The sequence below is a fragment of the Diospyros lotus genome, chromosome 13 (assembly GCF_014633365.1).
Source record: "Diospyros lotus cultivar Yz01 chromosome 13, ASM1463336v1, whole genome shotgun sequence".
NCBI classification, from domain to species: domain Eukaryota; kingdom Viridiplantae; phylum Streptophyta; class Magnoliopsida; order Ericales; family Ebenaceae; genus Diospyros; species Diospyros lotus.
In genome coordinates this window covers 15,398,198-15,415,671 of record NC_068350.1, presented here as the reverse complement: position 1 = coordinate 15,415,671, position 17,474 = coordinate 15,398,198, and the positions used below count along the sequence as shown (strand labels likewise).

General features: G+C 40.0%; 1 protein-coding gene across 1 annotated transcript in view; it reads left to right on the top strand.

Annotated features, from left to right (window-relative positions):
• The window catches only part of LOC127788637 (LIMR family protein At5g01460), a 30,260-nt gene that overhangs the window by 12,133 nt on the left and 653 nt on the right, over positions 1 to 17,474 (top strand). Inside the window, exons 3-12 of the mRNA XM_052317155.1 lie at positions 3,371 to 3,486; positions 3,584 to 3,694; positions 4,419 to 4,517; positions 4,653 to 4,775; positions 5,406 to 5,468; positions 5,572 to 5,636; positions 16,378 to 16,487; positions 16,585 to 16,699; positions 16,819 to 16,884; positions 17,361 to 17,471. Coding sequence (XP_052173115.1) covers positions 3,371 to 3,486; positions 3,584 to 3,694; positions 4,419 to 4,517; positions 4,653 to 4,775; positions 5,406 to 5,468; positions 5,572 to 5,636; positions 16,378 to 16,487; positions 16,585 to 16,699; positions 16,819 to 16,884; positions 17,361 to 17,471 — 979 coding nt within the window. The remainder of the gene's footprint in view (positions 1 to 3,370; positions 3,487 to 3,583; positions 3,695 to 4,418; positions 4,518 to 4,652; positions 4,776 to 5,405; positions 5,469 to 5,571; positions 5,637 to 16,377; positions 16,488 to 16,584; positions 16,700 to 16,818; positions 16,885 to 17,360; positions 17,472 to 17,474) is intronic.

Genomic DNA, 17,474 nt, shown 5'->3' with positions numbered 1-17,474 from the left:
TTGGAAAAATAGATGCAAGGGATTGTTAAAATAATCCTTTGCATTATTAGTCCGGAATTGTTGAATAGATGTGCCAAATTGAGTGAGAATCATTTTGCAGAAGTGTTGTAAAGTAGACCCAATGCCAGATTTGTCTTTTAAAAGGTACACCCAAGACATTCTAGTGCAATCATCAATGAAGGTGATGAACCACCTAGCTCCTGAACAGTTTGAGATTTTAGATGGTCCCCAAACATCTGAATGGACTAAGAAGAATGGTTTAGAAGATAATTTATTGCTGATAGGGTAAGGCACTCGATGGTGCTTTTCCATGACACACACATCACATTGAAAATCACTAGGCTCTAGGTTTCTAAACAAACTAGGGAACATGTTCTTTAATAAAATGAAAGGAGGATGGCTTAATCTAAGATGGTGGAGCCAAATTGAGGAGAAATCAGTAGAGGTTTCAGTGGAACATGCCATCCCAAGCCTTCTTCTTTTTGTGTTAGGGTTCTCCCCTTGCAAAATGTACAACCCATTATACTCCTTAGCCACACCAATCATCTTCCCCGTGTCCTTGGCCTGAAACTTGCACAAATGAGAAGAAAAAACAGCATAGAAGATTAGATCTTTGGTTAATTGATGAATAGAAATCATATTGGTAGTCAAATTTGGGACATAAAGAGCATGACTGAGGGTTAAAGAAGGGCTGATGTGAATGGTACCTATTCCGGTAATAGGGACTGATACACCGTTTGCAATAGTGATTTGTTTGGCAGTGGTAAGGGGCTCGTAGGTCTCAAAAAAATTGGGATTAGGTGTCATGTGATTCGTGGCTCCCGAATCAAGGATCCACATGTTATCCCTATCAATTTTCGAAGCTAAAAAAGAACAATTGGTTGGAGATATACCTTGCTGATTAGTGGAGCATGAAGCTCCATCTTGGAAGGTTCTTAGGAAGGCTTTTAGTTTGCTTAGTTCTTCAGCATTTAACAGCTTTAGATCAGCCTTTGTTGGCTCTTCTTTTCTACCATTTTCTTCCGGATCCTTGCTTGAGAGATAACTTTGAGATCTCATATTCTTGAATCCTCCAATCTTTTTCAAACACAGCCTCCTTTCCATGTAATTTAAAACAAGTTTCCCTGGTATGTCGGGACTTCTTGCAATGAGTACACCATTGTCCTTCTCGACTTGTATTCCTTGTTTGGGTGACTAATCTCCCAAACCTCATCCCATCTCCCTCTTTGTTTTTGATAAAGAGGGCTGATCCTTCAAGATTATAATCAGTAAGCATCGCACTTCTTCTATTCTCCTCACTTCGAACGATGGCAAAAACCTCATTTAGGCTAGGAAGTTTGTCCCTACCTAGGACTTGTACCCAAACTTGATCAAACTCTTGATTCAAGCCGACTACGAACTCTATAATTCGATCTCTCTCCACAATCTTATGAACGGCAGCAGCATCTGTTTTGCACACCAATTTAATTGCTTGATACTGATCGAGTTCCAGTCATAAGCCCGTCATTTGGTTGTAGTATTCGATCACTGTTAGCGGCCCTTGTTTAGTGGAGTTGATGTTTGTTTTTACCTCAAAGATCACTGATGCATCTCTAACCTTGGAGAAGGTTTACTGGACGGTTTCCCACACTTCCTTGGCTATGTTTAGGAACATATAGTTCCTACTTATGTCTGGCTGCATTGTACTCCACAGCCATGACAGAATTCTTGAGTCTTCCACATCCCATGCTATGAAGGATGGGTCTTCTTCTTTTGGTGGATCTGCTGTCAAGTGACTTCCTTTGCTTTGACCTTTGAGGAGAGTTCTGACCAGTTGAGCCCATTGAAGATAATTCTTATCATCTAATCGGTAGGATTGATGAAGAGTTGGCAATTCGGCAGTCATAGGAGTAGAGTCTACCGGATTTAGATCTCCGGTTATGATAGGAGAAGGAATGGAGGATGCAGGGTTTACCTTGGATGTCTCACTCATACTGTCAAAGGCTTCCAAGATCACTTATTGATGGAAGGAGGAAAAAAATCTGCAATGAAGGCAAGCGCAATGGAAGGAAGAAGCCCTCAGCAACGGATGATTTTGGCACCAGGGATGGGCTAGAGAGACGCTGGAGATCAGATCTGGAGCAGCCGGAGGTGAAAGGGCTGCAGATGCTCTTTCACGCGCCGGCACATGGAGTCGGAAGCGAACTAACAGCGGCGCGTGGGGGTGCGTGTGGACTCCGATGACGGTGGTTCTCTGGTGGTTGGCCAATTTGATGATGACAAACCCAATAATGGTGGCGGTGCTGGAAGGCGGTGGCCGGATAGAGGCGATTCTATGTGAACAGTGACGGTGACGGTGAACAATGATTGTGAACAGTGATGGTGCAATAAAGGCACTAGGGTTTACTGTATCAGCCTACTAACGAGGCTCTGATACCATGTAGAAGAAATCAATCTAATTCTTCATATTTGGAAAAACTGATACAAGGTCTTTCTTATAGACATACACTCTTAGACCCTAAAGACTCCTACTTCAATACTACTCTCTAATATCTCTTCTAATTTGTAGGAAGAGGTCAGATTACAAAATCCAATAAAATAGAAAATAAGAAACTGAAAACTGATAATACATATGGATAAATACTAAGAGAAAATAGAGATAAAAGTCTACCTTTGATAGGACTCTCAGGAATCTGCTATCGCCAACAAAAACCCTACTATCATTTTGTTAAAATTGCAATCAAAATGAAGCAGAAATATGTTCCTACTATAATTGCCCTTGGAATGTTAGGCTGCTAATATATTAGTCAGATTTGTGTTAAGGAAGTAGCTAATTTGTGCAGCTTTTTTGTCCGACTTACTGATTCACGTCAAGGAGATATCAATTTGACAGCTAGGTTGATAGAGGCATTTTGTTTGAAATATGAAGCTGAAATTTAACTAGTAGGTTGAAAGGGGGCGATTCTAGTTAGAATTGCCAAGTCAGTGCATCTATGCAAGTAAGATCTTTGGAAGTGTAATCAAAGCCTTTAATGAACTTGAAGGCACTAACTTCTAGAAGATCTGGTGTATAATGTGTAATATTATATGCATTTATGATGTGTAGAATTGCTGGAAACAATTTTTCTTCTATGTTACCCAAGGTTGTTAGGTCTTCTGTCCTTAGTGAGTTTGCTTCTTCTATTTTATTTTACTATCCTTCCATTTTAATTGGATATATATTAAATAATTAATAGCTGTCAAGTCATTTTACTCTGCACAAACTAGGAAGGGAAGCCCTCTTGATAAGATACTTTTGTTTTTCGTTGTAAGTCAATAATTTCTCATATTTATATATTGTTCTGAAGAGTTATAACTGTATATTATCTCTTCTTCCTGTTTGTGGTTCCAGGATTGATTGGAAAGGTTGACTTTACTGTCAGGCACCTTTCTTCTGGCACTACATCCTTTCCTAGTTCATGGGGATTCTCTAGAAGTCAACAATGTATTGGAAGTGGCACACACCAGGTTAATTAAATCCATCCTAGCAATCCTATTTCTTTTGCTTTTACTGGCTTTAGATTTTGTGCTTAATAAACATTCTCACATTATTCTTGTTTTCTAGTGTTCTGCATATTCTGCAAGTGCTTCATCAGAGGCAACATGGACAATGCAGGCTACCTTCCCAGAATATGTTGTTGCTCTTGCTACTATTGTTGGATCTGTTCTCTTCACTGTATGTTTCAAATCTTTAAGTTTCCGTATAGCATTCAAAGCTTTCTTGTGAAATTGTACTATTTCTGATTCCAGTTGCAATTTAGAGGAAATAGAAAGACCTATGTTTTAGATATCTATTTGTCACTATTGTTTCTTTACATACATAGTCCACATTATAGAAACACAGTCTCTTTCGGTCATGCCAGTTTATAGAATCACAATCTTCTGAATAAATTGAATTATATTTGTAGCAATAACCAAAATCTCATTTTATTTACTTTCCAGGCTGAAATATATTAAAGGATGGTATAATACATCACTGGAGAATCAAAACTATAGTTTCCATTAAAACATGCTGATAGTATATGAAACTCACCAAGTAATTATTTGTTTTGACACATACCAAGATCATGAAATCCAAAAGGTTCCTACTTTTCTATTTTTAACTAAAAAGAATTGAGAATGAAGAAAACATTTCAATTTAATGAGAACTGTAATAATTACAATAGAAAAAAGAAGCAATATAGAAGAAAGAGGACATGTTAAATTACTTGGTCGCTTCCATTGTTATTGTAATTACTTCCTCATTTTTCCTCTTTGCTATCAAGGCAAACTGATCAAACCCATGAACAAATGTTTACAAGTATTTGTTGTACATTAGATCTGGTTATTATTGGCTTACATTATTTAAATTAATATACACTTGCCAATGTAATTATTGACCTCTTTGTTGTTTTAACCAGATATTTGGTGGTGTGGGCATAGCTTGTCTACCCTTAGGACTTATCTTTTCATTCATTCGGCGTCCAAAAGCTGTCATCACCCGTTCACAATATATTAAGGTACCTTTTGACTTTTGTACAAAGACCAGCATAAATTACTTGCTTTATGCTATACCCAGATAAACAAGAAAAAGGACTTAGGTTACATAATGAGTATTTTTTAATGACTTGTTTCAATGTAATGATCTCTTATAGGAAGCCACTGAACTTGGTAAGAAGGCAAGAGAACTAAAGAAAGCAGCAGATGCACTTCATCAGGAAGAAAGAAGTGGCTCAAAGGGAAGAAAATGGCGTAAAAACGTAAAGGCAGTTGAGAAGGTATTTACCTTTACCCATATTAGTAGCTTTGGGCTTATGCTACCACCACTAAGGGGAAGGTGCAAGGTTTAGTCCCTATTAAGGCGATAGCACAATGATTTATACATCTTTTGTATGTTTCAATACAGTTAGTGAGCCTTGATAGCAATGGTAAGGTTGCTCCTCTGTGACAGGAAGGTCACAGGTTTGAGTTGTAGAAAAAACTCTTTGCAAAAATGCATGGGGAAGGTTGTGTACAAATACGACCCTCCATTGGGAGCCTCGTGCATTGGGCTTGCTTTTTATGAGAGCCATTTTTTTTTTTTTTTTGATGGTGAGGAACTCACAACCACTACCTCGCAGGTGTGCACTGGGTAAACCCTGGGTGCAGCTTTTTGCTGCTATTGAAAATAAAAGAACTTCAGGAATGATCCAACTGCAAATTGTTTACTCCAAGGATGTAGCAATTGCTAATTAAATGTTTTCCTGTTTCCACAAATTTCTACATTATATTGTTGGTTGTTTAAGATTTGGAGAAATTCCTTTACTTTTTGGTGTAACTTAAGACTTCTAGTGTTGGTTGAGGTTGTCTTTGTTTGCATGGTTGGACTGGAATTCGTATTATTGACGTGTGCTTTCTGAACATTGCAGGAGTTGCTTCTTCTAGAAGAAGATGTAAAGGCTTTAGAAGAAATGTACCCTCAAGGTGAAAAGGTGATGGTTTGAAATCTATTTAATGTGCTAACCTACACACCTTTTATCAAAAAAATTATATCTGATCTCATTTCTTTGTAATTTTGCTGCTTAATTTTTTCAGGCTGAAACTACATGGGCTATGACTGTTCTTGGTTACCTGGCCAAACTAGTGTTGGGCATTATAGGGTAAGTAAATTTGTACCCATTTTAATTGTGCCATAGATCAATGTTACTTTCAAAACATATATATATATATATATATTGAAACTTTGAGCAAAGTTACTGACGGGCATGTTCTTTGTGCCCATTAGGATGTACTGTTACCTCTATCTGTGTGCCTCATCTAGGATTGCCCCTCACAACCCTTCACTATTGGGTATCCACACTCTACCTGGATCTCTGCTCAATCCATCTCAGAACCCAAAATCCAGCTTCCTTCCCTGGCTGATTTCCTTCCAATGGCTCATAAATGGACCACTAGCCTGCCTTGTTTGATCTGCTCATCCAAATATAGCTGAATACGTATATTAGCCCCACAAAAGCAGATGTAGCTGGAGGACATTGATTTAATCCTTAGTTTAGACATTGCTTCCTTATTGTTGTTATTATTTTTTAAGTGTAGGGCTATTATATAAACTATAAAAAGCTTTCATTGTGTCTAACTCCCATAAAAGAAGCTATGTCTAAACCGAGGATTCAAACATGCCATCTGAGGGTACAATAACAACGACAATCACAGGCCCTGATCCAACTAGATGGTATGCCGTACGAGGATAAATAAACATTCTTGTGAATTGTAGCACCCTTGCCACCCACAATGCTATATCAATTAGGTGGAATTTCACAAATAGGTTTGTGGCCACACCAAGTGGAACAGGAAACTTTTCTGGCCTTTGATATTTAATGCAAAAAGTTACAACCTTTTTTTCTTGTGTGAAATTTGGAATTGCGGATGGGCATCTTGCTTTAATGGTTATGGTATTTCTAATAGATATTTCTGTTAAGTATATGACAATCTGATATCTTTTATGTTGTATAGAAGCTTTTTCTGTATTTATTATGTCTGTCCTGTACCTCACTCCACTAATATTGTGATATTCTTTTTTCTCTTCTGTGTCCATTATGTTTATTAAATCCATCTTAGCAGATCCTCTAGAGAGAGAGCCCTTAACTTCTCTGCAACTCCGGGTTTTCAATAACCCTAGGAAACACACATGATGTATTGTCAAATTGATCCACTACCATAAGTCAACACTGGTTTTCTCCTCCAAAAGTTACTGACAGGATAGTTATTTTCAGTCCCTAGATGGAAATTTTATATATGGTATCTGTTGTTTTCAATTTGTCTTTTTGGAATTGACTAGCTTTAAGTTTTCTGCCCTCATGTGTGGATGATTTTTTTTTAATTTATGACCATGAATTTCTTATGACCTATGATTTCATTCACTAAATTTATGTTTTCCTCCCGAGTGTTACCATTGGAAAGCTTAGGGATTGATGCCAACTATAATTTTTCTAGTCTTTGGGAAGATATTGTCATGTGCCAACAACTTGGATGACTTACACATGTGGGTAGTTATAGATAATATGATTTGTACCTAGCGAAAGCTATATGCAATTGTATTTTTTTTTTTTTGGTTGTGGCGAGACTTAAGGTGCGAGGACTCAGTATATAAAAGACTAATCCTATTCGCCTAGAGACTTCTAGAAAATTCAATTGAAATTCATTTGAATCTCTCTCTCTCTCTCCTCCCCCCTCCCTCCCTCTCTTCATTTCTCTCGGATCACATCCGCTTAGTGAGAATTCAGTGTTATCAGAGATTTGACAAATTGATATTAGAGCTCGACCCGGGCCGACGAGAATTTGGTGGAGCTTCCATACGCGGATGAAAAATTCGGAGTTGCAATTGCAGCAATTCAACTCAACCATGTTGGATCTACAAACTCGAGTGGAATTGTTGGAGATTGGATTAACTAGAAACCTTGAGGCGATCATGGCGATGGATAGGAAAATGGATAATTCAATGGAAGGATTGGAAAGGAGATTGGATGGAGCAATTTCACATATCAGAGATGAGGTGGGAAGTTAGATTTGGGACCAACTCTAGAGTTTCATGATGATGTTTACTCAATAAAATCAGGTAAGAATCTCCCCCAATTTTCCCCCTATAAAGAGGACAAAGTCGATCTTAACTAGACATGGAGTGAGTAATACGAATGCTGGCCCCTCAGAAATATAGGCGGACCCCATAGAAACATAGGAGAATGTGGTAGAACGGAGGCGGGAAGGACTGGCTGTTCCAAATCAGCCAGGGTTTTCGATGCCTAAATTAGAGATCCCTATGCTTGATGGGATTAACCCATGGTGGTGGGTAAGGAGGTGTGAACGGATGTTCAATTGGTATAATGTGCCAGAGAGACACTGGGTGGCTCTGGTAGCGACTTATTTCAATGATGCTAAAGATGCCTGGTATCAAGGATGGTCGAAGGTAAGGGGAGAGTGTTGTGTGAGAGATTTGGAGACAGAAATAGGATGGATGTAGTAGAAGAATTTAACAAACTTAAGCAAGAAGGGAGAGTACAAGCCTACCAGCTTCGGTTTGAGGAGTTAAAATCCCTCATGCTCAATCTCAACCCACACCTATCCGAAGCATACTTTGTGTCTAGCTTTGTGAGCGGGTTGAGTGAAGAACTTAGACCCATAGTGAAAATGCTACAACTTGGAACAGTGGAACAAGTGGCCGAGAGTGCGAGCTTGCAAGAGTTGATGGTGGAAGCAATAATGAAGAAACAAAGGTAGCAATCGAGGGGAGTGATCATCAGTAATCAGAATAAGGGGTATGGCAAGGAAACGATCAAGGTGAACCAAGGATCAAGGGGGGTGACAATTTCCACTCCCTCTAACCCTACAATAGTGCAAGGGGGAAAGATGATTGAACAGAGAAGGTAGGTAGGGCTGTGTTTCAAATGTGGGGACAAATACTTTCTTGGACATTAGTGCAAGAGACAACTGCACTTACTTGAGGGGGAGGATGGACTTGTGGTAGAAGAAGAGGAAACAAATGAACCAATAGAATTGGGGAGGGGGGGTGGACAATGGGGAGTTATCCCTACATGCTCTCAAGGGGTTAGCCAACAACGAGATCATCAGAGTTGTAGGGAAGACATAGGATTGTAGCGTTATGATTTTAATTGACAGTGGGAGTACTCAATTTTTTAGATGAGGGTACGGCTAAGAAATTGAATTATCAGCTCACAAGAACCCAACCATTGACAGTCATTGTGGCTAATGGTAATAAGGTGCTAAGTAAGGCAGCTTGTGCAAGTTTTTGTTGGGAGATGCAAGTGGAAATGTTTGAGGCGGACCTGAGACTCCTAAAACTAGGGGGTTGTGATGTAGTGATGGGGGTGGATTGGATGAAACATGTGTCCCAATAAGCGTCGATTTCAACAGAATGGAGGTAACCTTTGAGGAGGAAGGTAAGAAGCTTACACTTATAGGCAACAAGGAGATAGGGACTTGTAAGATGATCACTGAGAAGAAACTTTAGAAGATGTTCAAGAATAAATGGGCTCAAGTTGCTCAACTATTCTCCATTCAGATAGTGGAAGGGGCAAAGGAAAGTATGGATTAGGAAGAAGAGTTATAGTTTGTCGTCAACACTCAGACTCAGAATAACTTAAGAGGTACACCGATTACACCTATTTAATATACTATTGGCTGAATTTGAGAATCTCTTTGTAGAGCTTAACTCCCTGCCGCCTAAGAGACCATTTGACCACTCCATCAACCTTAAACCCAACTTTGAACCTATCAATGTCCCCGTTATCCCCCAAACCAAGAGATCGAAATTGAAAAGATGGTCAAGGAAATGTTGAATAGATCTTTAATTAGACCAAGCCAAAGTCCCTATGCGTCCCCATGTCTTGCTTGTCAAGAAAAAGGGCGGATCATGGCGTTATCGTGTTGACTATTTTCAACTCAATGCCATGACCATTAAAGACAAGTTTCTCATACCAATTATTGAAGATTTGCTAGATGAGTTGAAGAATGCCACTATCTTCTCCAAACTAGACCTACATTCAGGCTACCATCAAATTCGGATGAAACCAAATGACATACCTAAGACAGCTTTTAGAACTCATCATAGCCACTACGAATTCTTGGTGGTGTCATTTGGGCTCACCAATGCCCCTACTACATTTCAGCCCCTAATGAACCGATTGTTTGAGCCATACCTATTCCATTTTATCTTGGTCTTCTTTGACAACATACTTGAACCAAACCTTTTACCAACACCTAAATCACCTAAGGACTACATTTGAGATTCTCAGGACTAACCAATTGTATATTAAGAGGTCGAAGTGTGCCTTCAGTCAAGGACAAGTGGAGTACTTTGGGCATGTTATTTCTGGTGCAGGTGTGAGCACTGACCCAAGGAAGGTGGCAACAATGATTGCTTGGCTGAGACCTGCTAACATCAAGGCCCTGAGGGGATTCCTAGGGCTAACAAGTTATTACAGGCTATTTGTAAAACACTATGGATCATAAGCAAGCCTTTGATGGAGTTGTTGAAGAAGGATGGCTTTAAATGGGGCCTTGAGGCTAAAACAACATTTATGCAATTGAAGGAGGCTATGAGCAAGGCACCCATAATGGGGGGTTATCGGACTTCGACAAATCCTTGACCTTGGAGACCGATGCTTATAGCATTGAGGTGGGGGCGGTTCTGATGTAGGAGGGAAGGCCCTTGGCTTACCTCAGCAAGCCTTATCTCCCAAGCACCAAGTTGAGTATTTACGAGAAGGAGCTTCTGGTTGTCTTAATAGCTATGGAGGAATGGAGGCACTACCTAGAGTGGAGTCTATTCATAATTAAAACGGATCGCGAGAACCTAAAATTCCTACTACAACAAAGGCTTCATACACAATTACAGAAGAAGGGGATGGCTAAGCTAATGGGCTTAGATTATGCCATATAGTATAAGAAGAGAAGAGAAAATATGGCAGTTGATTCTTTATCTAAATGCCATGAAAAAGGATCTTTGGCCGCGGTTACAGTAACAACCCCTGATTAGTATCAAGAGGTGGTGACCAGTTATGAAAGGGATGAGAAAATTAAGGAATTAATGGAACAATTGATATTGGATCCCAATGGGACGCCAGGGTACACATTCACTAAGGGGGTGATTCGATATTAGGGGAGATTGATGATCAAGGACTACAAATAGCTTAAGAAAAAGATACTGCACTCACTTCATGAATCCCTTATTGGGGGACATTCAGGAATCCATAACACATATTACAAGGTGAAACAACTTTTCTATTAGCCCCAACTAAAGAAGTTTGTGACAGACTTTGTAATGGCTTGTGACACATGCAAGAGATGCAAATATGAAATTGTGGCATACTCGGGTTTGTTGCAACCATTAGTTATACCAGCACAAGCGTGGGATAGCGTGACAATGGACTATATAGAAGGGTTACCTAAATCTGAGGGCAAGGGTTGTATCTTGGTGGTGGTAGATCGGTTTACAAAATTTACACATTTCTTGAGCCTTACTCACCCCTATACAACACAAGAAGTAGCAAGGATTTTTTTTTAGATTAGGTGGTGAAGTTATGTGGGGTTCCCCAATCCATAATCTCTGATAGGGATAAGATATTTACCAGCTTGCTTTGGCAGGAGTTGATGCGATCATTAGGAGTTAAACTCAAAATGTCTACAGCCTACCACCCTTAAACAGATAGGCAATCTAAGAGGGTGAATTAGTGTGTCGAGACTTACCTGCGTTGCCTTTGTTTCCTTCATCCTAAGAGCTGGCACAAGTGGATATCACTTGCATAGTGGTGTGTCACGACCCTAGGGTTTAGCTAGGGTCTAGGAAGGAAATGGGAAGAATTCGGGAAAGAATTGGAGGGAGAGACAGAGCAAAAATCAAGAGAAAGGAGGGAAAACAAGGGAGAACAAGAGAGAGAAAATAAGGAGAGAAATATAAATTCACTGTATCATTCCAACATACATTTCTCTACATACTAGGGCCTATTTATAGGTTGTTTAACTGGAAGTAGAGTCTAGGAACAACACCCCGTGCATTACAATAGAACTAACAATATTTCCTAACCAACAATGGTAATTGTTGAAAGAAAGAACCAAAGAACTAAAAAATCCAATCTCTATTGATTCATTCGTAGGTTACAAAATATATACAAGTCTACAATTCTAAGTTAGGCAGTTTTCCAAGAAGAGAAAGATGCCTAAACAACCTTAGGAAATATCTACAATAAGGAAAGATTGTACAATATATAATCCACTAGTAATATAAGGAAATAAATAAAATAACAAGAATAAAGGAAACAAATCAAGAAAACAATATCAGCCACTGAAGGAAAGATTGCACCGTAAAAAGAGCAATCCATGTGTGTAAATTCCAACAGTAATTAATTACTGCTTTGCCCCTATAATACCCCAAGGGTCGTGGCAATTCCCCCTCCTTGAAGGGTTTCTTGTCCTCAAGAAATTTATTACAATTGAGTCGTCGTTTCTTCATCCAATGTCTCTCTTCACCAATTGGTTTCTTCTTTGCCTTTTATTGTTCTTATCTCGTATTTCCCTTTGCTCTTGCTTTCTCTTTTCTTTTTTCTCAACAGTAATAGTATTATGACTTGATGCAACACCAATCTCAACCATCCACCTCTTCCTTATTGCCATTAAAAATGGTTCTGAATGAGCCATCAGTCCTGCAAGCCTATCCTTTCCAATCATAAAGAGAATTTCAAACCTCTCTGCAGGCAAAAATCTATACAATACTTCCAAGTCTTCTGGTTACAATGTCGCCTTTATCTTGTCTTGTGTGCCCATGCCAATGACATTCGTATGAGATGTTCCAAGCAAGGTGCCCGGTACAATCCTTTCTTCTTTCTCCTCAAATATATCATAAAGAGGCTTTTCATGCTCCTTCCTCTGCTACTTCCAGAGATTAATAGCAGTAGGAGTCTTAGCACCAATGGAAGTGCTTGAGAGGCTGTCAACTGATTGAATGCCATCCCCCAATTCCTCTTCCTCAATCTCTTCTTCCACCTCCTCTTCTTCCTCTTCCTCCAAATCACCCCAATGTTTGGTCTTATTAATTGGTTCTTCCTCATAGTTGGGCTGATCTTGTCACAGATCCCCAAAAACATCACCCTTGAGCAGACTACCATATTCATCAGCAGGAGGTTTGCCCCAATCTCCTGGATGATAACCGCAACTAACTCCAAGGGAAATAGGAGCATTCAACCCTGGAATTTTCAAATGCAGGTAAGAAGTGGCCTCTACATGTTGATGAGCCATGGAGGAGGAGCACCTTCAGGCATCCCAAGAGCTACTTGCTGATTGCTAGAGTATACCCCAGGCACACATTTAGCAAGTATTTTCTCCTATACAACCTTAGTCTCTTCTTCAACAATTGCCTTTTCTTTCTTATCATTCAAAATTGCCTTATTTAGTTCAGTTTTTTCCTCATTCTTTGCAGCTACTATTCCCATTGTTATGATCATGTCAGTCTCATACTTCGCATCAGCTGCATGTACACCATCCTCCTCTTCCACTGCTACCTCATCAGCTTCCTACACTACTTGATTAGCAGCCTTAGAAGCTTTGTTGATAACATAGGTTTTGGTCTTTTCTCCAAACCGGGTACACAAGTTGATCACAAACTATGGCTGGACTCAATTCCACCTTCCCGTGGCTCCAATTCTGAAACCAAGCATTTGCAATGCCATCCAAATAAGCTACAACCATGTTCACTTTCTCCCTTTCAGCTACTCGGTATTGGTAGAACACTAGCTCGCACCTCCTGATCCACTATTTAAGCCTATCTCTTTCAAGTGCCAAAATCACCATTTGCAGTGCTGGAGATGTAGAAGGGCTTCCTCCAACACTTCTCACCACATCTCCCTCCTCTGCCTCCAACCTCTCTCTTGCTTCCATAGGATCGTTAGGCCTCTGCCTAGATCTTGGCATCATTAGAATTGGAGCCGATGAAGCCTTGGGAGTGAAATTCGTTGGAAGACTGGCATTAGGCCGTCAAGCTAACATGCTCAAGGCGACATGCAACTATTGGTTGATTTGCTGGCTTAATCTAGCAATTTCCTCTCAGAGTCTGCTAAAGGCTCGATCCAAATTGGCCGCACACTCCGATCGGTAGCAAGTTGCTTCCATTTGGAGCTGTGACACCAATTACTAGATTGTTTGTCCTAGTTTCCAATCATTTCATTCCCATTCCCTTTGCCATGGTCGATTACTAGGTTGCCCAATCAGGTTCACCTCACTGAAATGGCAACCACAACAACACACTTAGATTTGAATCTCAGTGCCTCTAATCTGAGTCCTCTCCCTGGATCGCCTAAATAGCTTGGCCTTGCTTGCTGCCAAAACTCACCACACCAGACAGCCACTTGCCTACAATTTCCGATCGAAATGAATTGCTAGGTGATAGACTTAGCCTTTGCCTTCAATTCAGAACCTCATACAATTGGGACAAGAGAGGTCAGAAGTCACGGAGTTGCTCTATTGTAGTCCCTTAAGCAATCAACATGAATAACACCTCTTGAGTTACTTGCTGCAATCATTTCTTGTACTCTCCATCAAATTTCAAACCTCAATTATCAGTTGAGAGTCTCTCGGACACCACCTCCAATAATCGCCTAATCCAATGACTTGGAATTCACTAAGATCTGATCCGCCTTTCTCAAATCTAAATTTTGTAGCCTAAGTTCGTAAAAACCCACTGCACATGCAACGATTAGACTTGGAAACCACAATTGAAATCGCCGGTCTATTTCATCTTCAAAATTGCGATAGCCACATACTGATCGGCTCTGCTTCAATTCGCCCTAGGCCGGCGTCCCTGCTTACCCAATCACGGACCAAAGCTCTGTAACCATTGGAATTCCTTATCTCTGCCTTGGTACAAAATCGCAGAACTCTACTTCCAGATTGCAACTAGGATCAAGGTCGGTTGTGTTCGATTCCTCTTTGAGGAACATTGCCTCCAAGTTCAAGTTGGATCAGATTACGAAACCTAGCTACAATTTGCTGAAATTCCACAAGCCTCTATCCGGTCGGAATTGATAGATTCGCCTCAAGCTCCACTACAAATGCCAACGATCTACTGTTATGAACTTAATCGCCGCTTGCGAAAATCACTCTGGACAGGATCACTCAGTTATGAATCCACCGATGTTGGAAATGGCTTGGTCGAATACGATTCTGTTTCGCCTACAATTTGTCACCTGATGGGGTTCGACAAACCTCAATTCCGAGCTGATTTCTTGTTCTCGATCACTCAAAATTTGCCTTGGCTAATTGCTAAAGCTTTCTGATCATAGCTGAGAGTCATCAGAATACTCAACAGAGAGAATTGCCGAAGAACGCTGGCTCTGATACCAAATGTCACGACCCTAGGGTTTAGGAAGGAAATGGGAAGAATTGGGGAGAGAAATGGAAAAGAATTGAAGGGTGACAACAGAAATCAAGAGAAAGGAGGGAAAACAAGGGAGAACAAGAGAGAGAAAATAAGGAGGGAAATATGAGTTCACTATATCATTCCAACATACATCTCTCTACATACTAGGGCTTATTTATAGGCTGTTTAACTGGAAGTAGAGTCTAGGAATAGCACCCATGCGCACTACAATAGAATTAACAACATTTCTTAACTAACAATGGTAACTAATTACAGCTTTGCCCCTATAATACCCCAAGGGTTGTGACATGGTGGTACAACTCCAGCCACCATAGCTCGATCAAAAGATCCCCATTTGAGGCTTTATTTGGCTACAAGCCCCCACTACTTCTTGCAGTGGGGGAGCATACTATAGTGGCTACAATTGAGTCCTACTTGGAGCAAAGGCAACAGGTCCTTCAGCAGCTTAAGAAGGAGTTGGCTATGGCTCAAAATTGCATAAAGCAATTTGCGGATCGAAGGAGAAGTGAAAAGGAGTTCACAGTAGGGGAAGAGGTCTACCTAAAACTCAGGCCATCTCACCTTAAGGCTCTCACACAAGACAAGTAACCAAATTGAGCCCACGATACTCTAGGCCTTTCCCTATTCTGGCAAATGTGGGAAATGTGGCTTATAAACTTCAACTACCAAAGGATTCACAAATCCATCCGGTCTTCCATGTCTCTTTGCTAAAGAGATCGGTAGGAGTGCAGCAAGTACACCCTACTTTACCCCAAATCACTAAAGAAGCTGATGTTACTACGGAGCTGAGTGCTATATTGGACCGGAGGGATACAAGTTGGGAGTCCCTATCATACAGGTATTAGTGAAGTGGACCAACCTTCTCCATGATAATAATACTTGGGAATACTTGCCTGATCTACTCAAGACAGTTTCTGCAAGCTGTTAGCCTACTTAGCATTTTTTGAGGGCAAGAAAATTTTCAAGTAGGGGGGAATTTGTCATGTGCCAAGTGCCAATGACTTGGATGACTTACACGCGAGGGTAGTGACTTACACATGTGGGTAGTTATAGATAATATGACTTTACCTAGTGAAAGCTATATGCAATTGTATTTTTTCTGGTTTTGGTGGGACTTAAGGCGCGGGGACTCAGTATATAAAGGACTGATCCTATCTGCCTGGAGACATCTGGAAAATTCAATTGAAATTCATTTGAATCTCTCTCTCTCTCTCTCCCTCTCCGTTTCTCTTCATTCCCTTACAGAATTCTCTCGGACCACATCCAATCGGTGAGAATTCGATGTCAGATCAGAGATCTGACAGATATGACATGATGTGAATGTTTTATTTTGTGTATATACTTTTTCTATGAATTATAAATTGTGTTCATACTAAATCTGACAGCTGTTGTGGGTTTTTTTTTCTGCTCTGTATCTATTATATTTATTAAATATGTATTTGCTGCTTGTTTGGTAGGTTGGTTGTTTCTGTGGCTTGGGTTGCACATATCGTGATATATCTATTGATCAAGCCTCCTCTTTCTCCATTCCTGAACGAGGTTTTTATCAAGTTGGATGACATTTGGGGTACCCAGCTATGCAATATTTCTTCTTTCATTTCCCTTCACTAGTTCACTTAATGTAATAACATTAACTTGAAGATGCATCTTTGCAATTTCACCAGGTCTTCTGGGCACTGTGGCATTTGCATTCTTCTGTTTCTACCTTCTACTTGCAGTGATTGCTGGGGCATTGATGCTTGGGCTGAGATTAGTTTTCATAACAATCCATCCCATGAAGTAATGAACTTTTGTGCTATCGATATATGTTTTTACTTGTAATGTTCTTTTTCTGCTCGCTGCTAGCCTCTGGAAACTGAAACTTTTGCTTGTTGCTTTTTTATTGATCCGTATTCCAGGTGGGGGGCCACGCTCATGAACTCCTTCCTGTTTAATGTGGGACTCATTCTTCTCTGCTCAATCAGGTTGGCATCCTGAAAATTCTTAGCAACTTTAATTTACACTATTTGGAAAAAAATTTGCAATGTGGTTATGGTTAAATACATTAGGAATCAGGAATGGCGGGTGCATGCATGTGTAGTCCCCAAACTGAGGATGTTTGCTTTGGGAACTTTTAAAAGAAACACCAAGAGTTAAAACCTGAATTTGTACTTGATGCATCCAGACAGTGGGTAGGATTAATGTCTTGGTTCCCATGTTTTGTTCTGTTTTATCTCAATATTTCAAGACAGAGGATTAAAGTGCTCTGTTTCTGTGTTCTGTTTTAGCGCCTTGTTAGGCATTAACCATGCATTATATCATAAATGTACAGACGCATGAGTCTCTCATTCTACTGAGTACTAATGTTAGGTATAGCAGTTATATTTGCATATCCTTTCGTCCGAGAAATTAATTATTCCATGTACTTTTTGTTGCTGATCATTTTTGAATTTGCTTTCAGTGTGATTCAGTTCTGTGCCACAGCATTTGCATACTATGCTCAAGCTACTGCTGCACAGGAAATTTTTGGTCATACATTGCAATCTCTTCGTGGCATTAAATATTTGTACAAGTC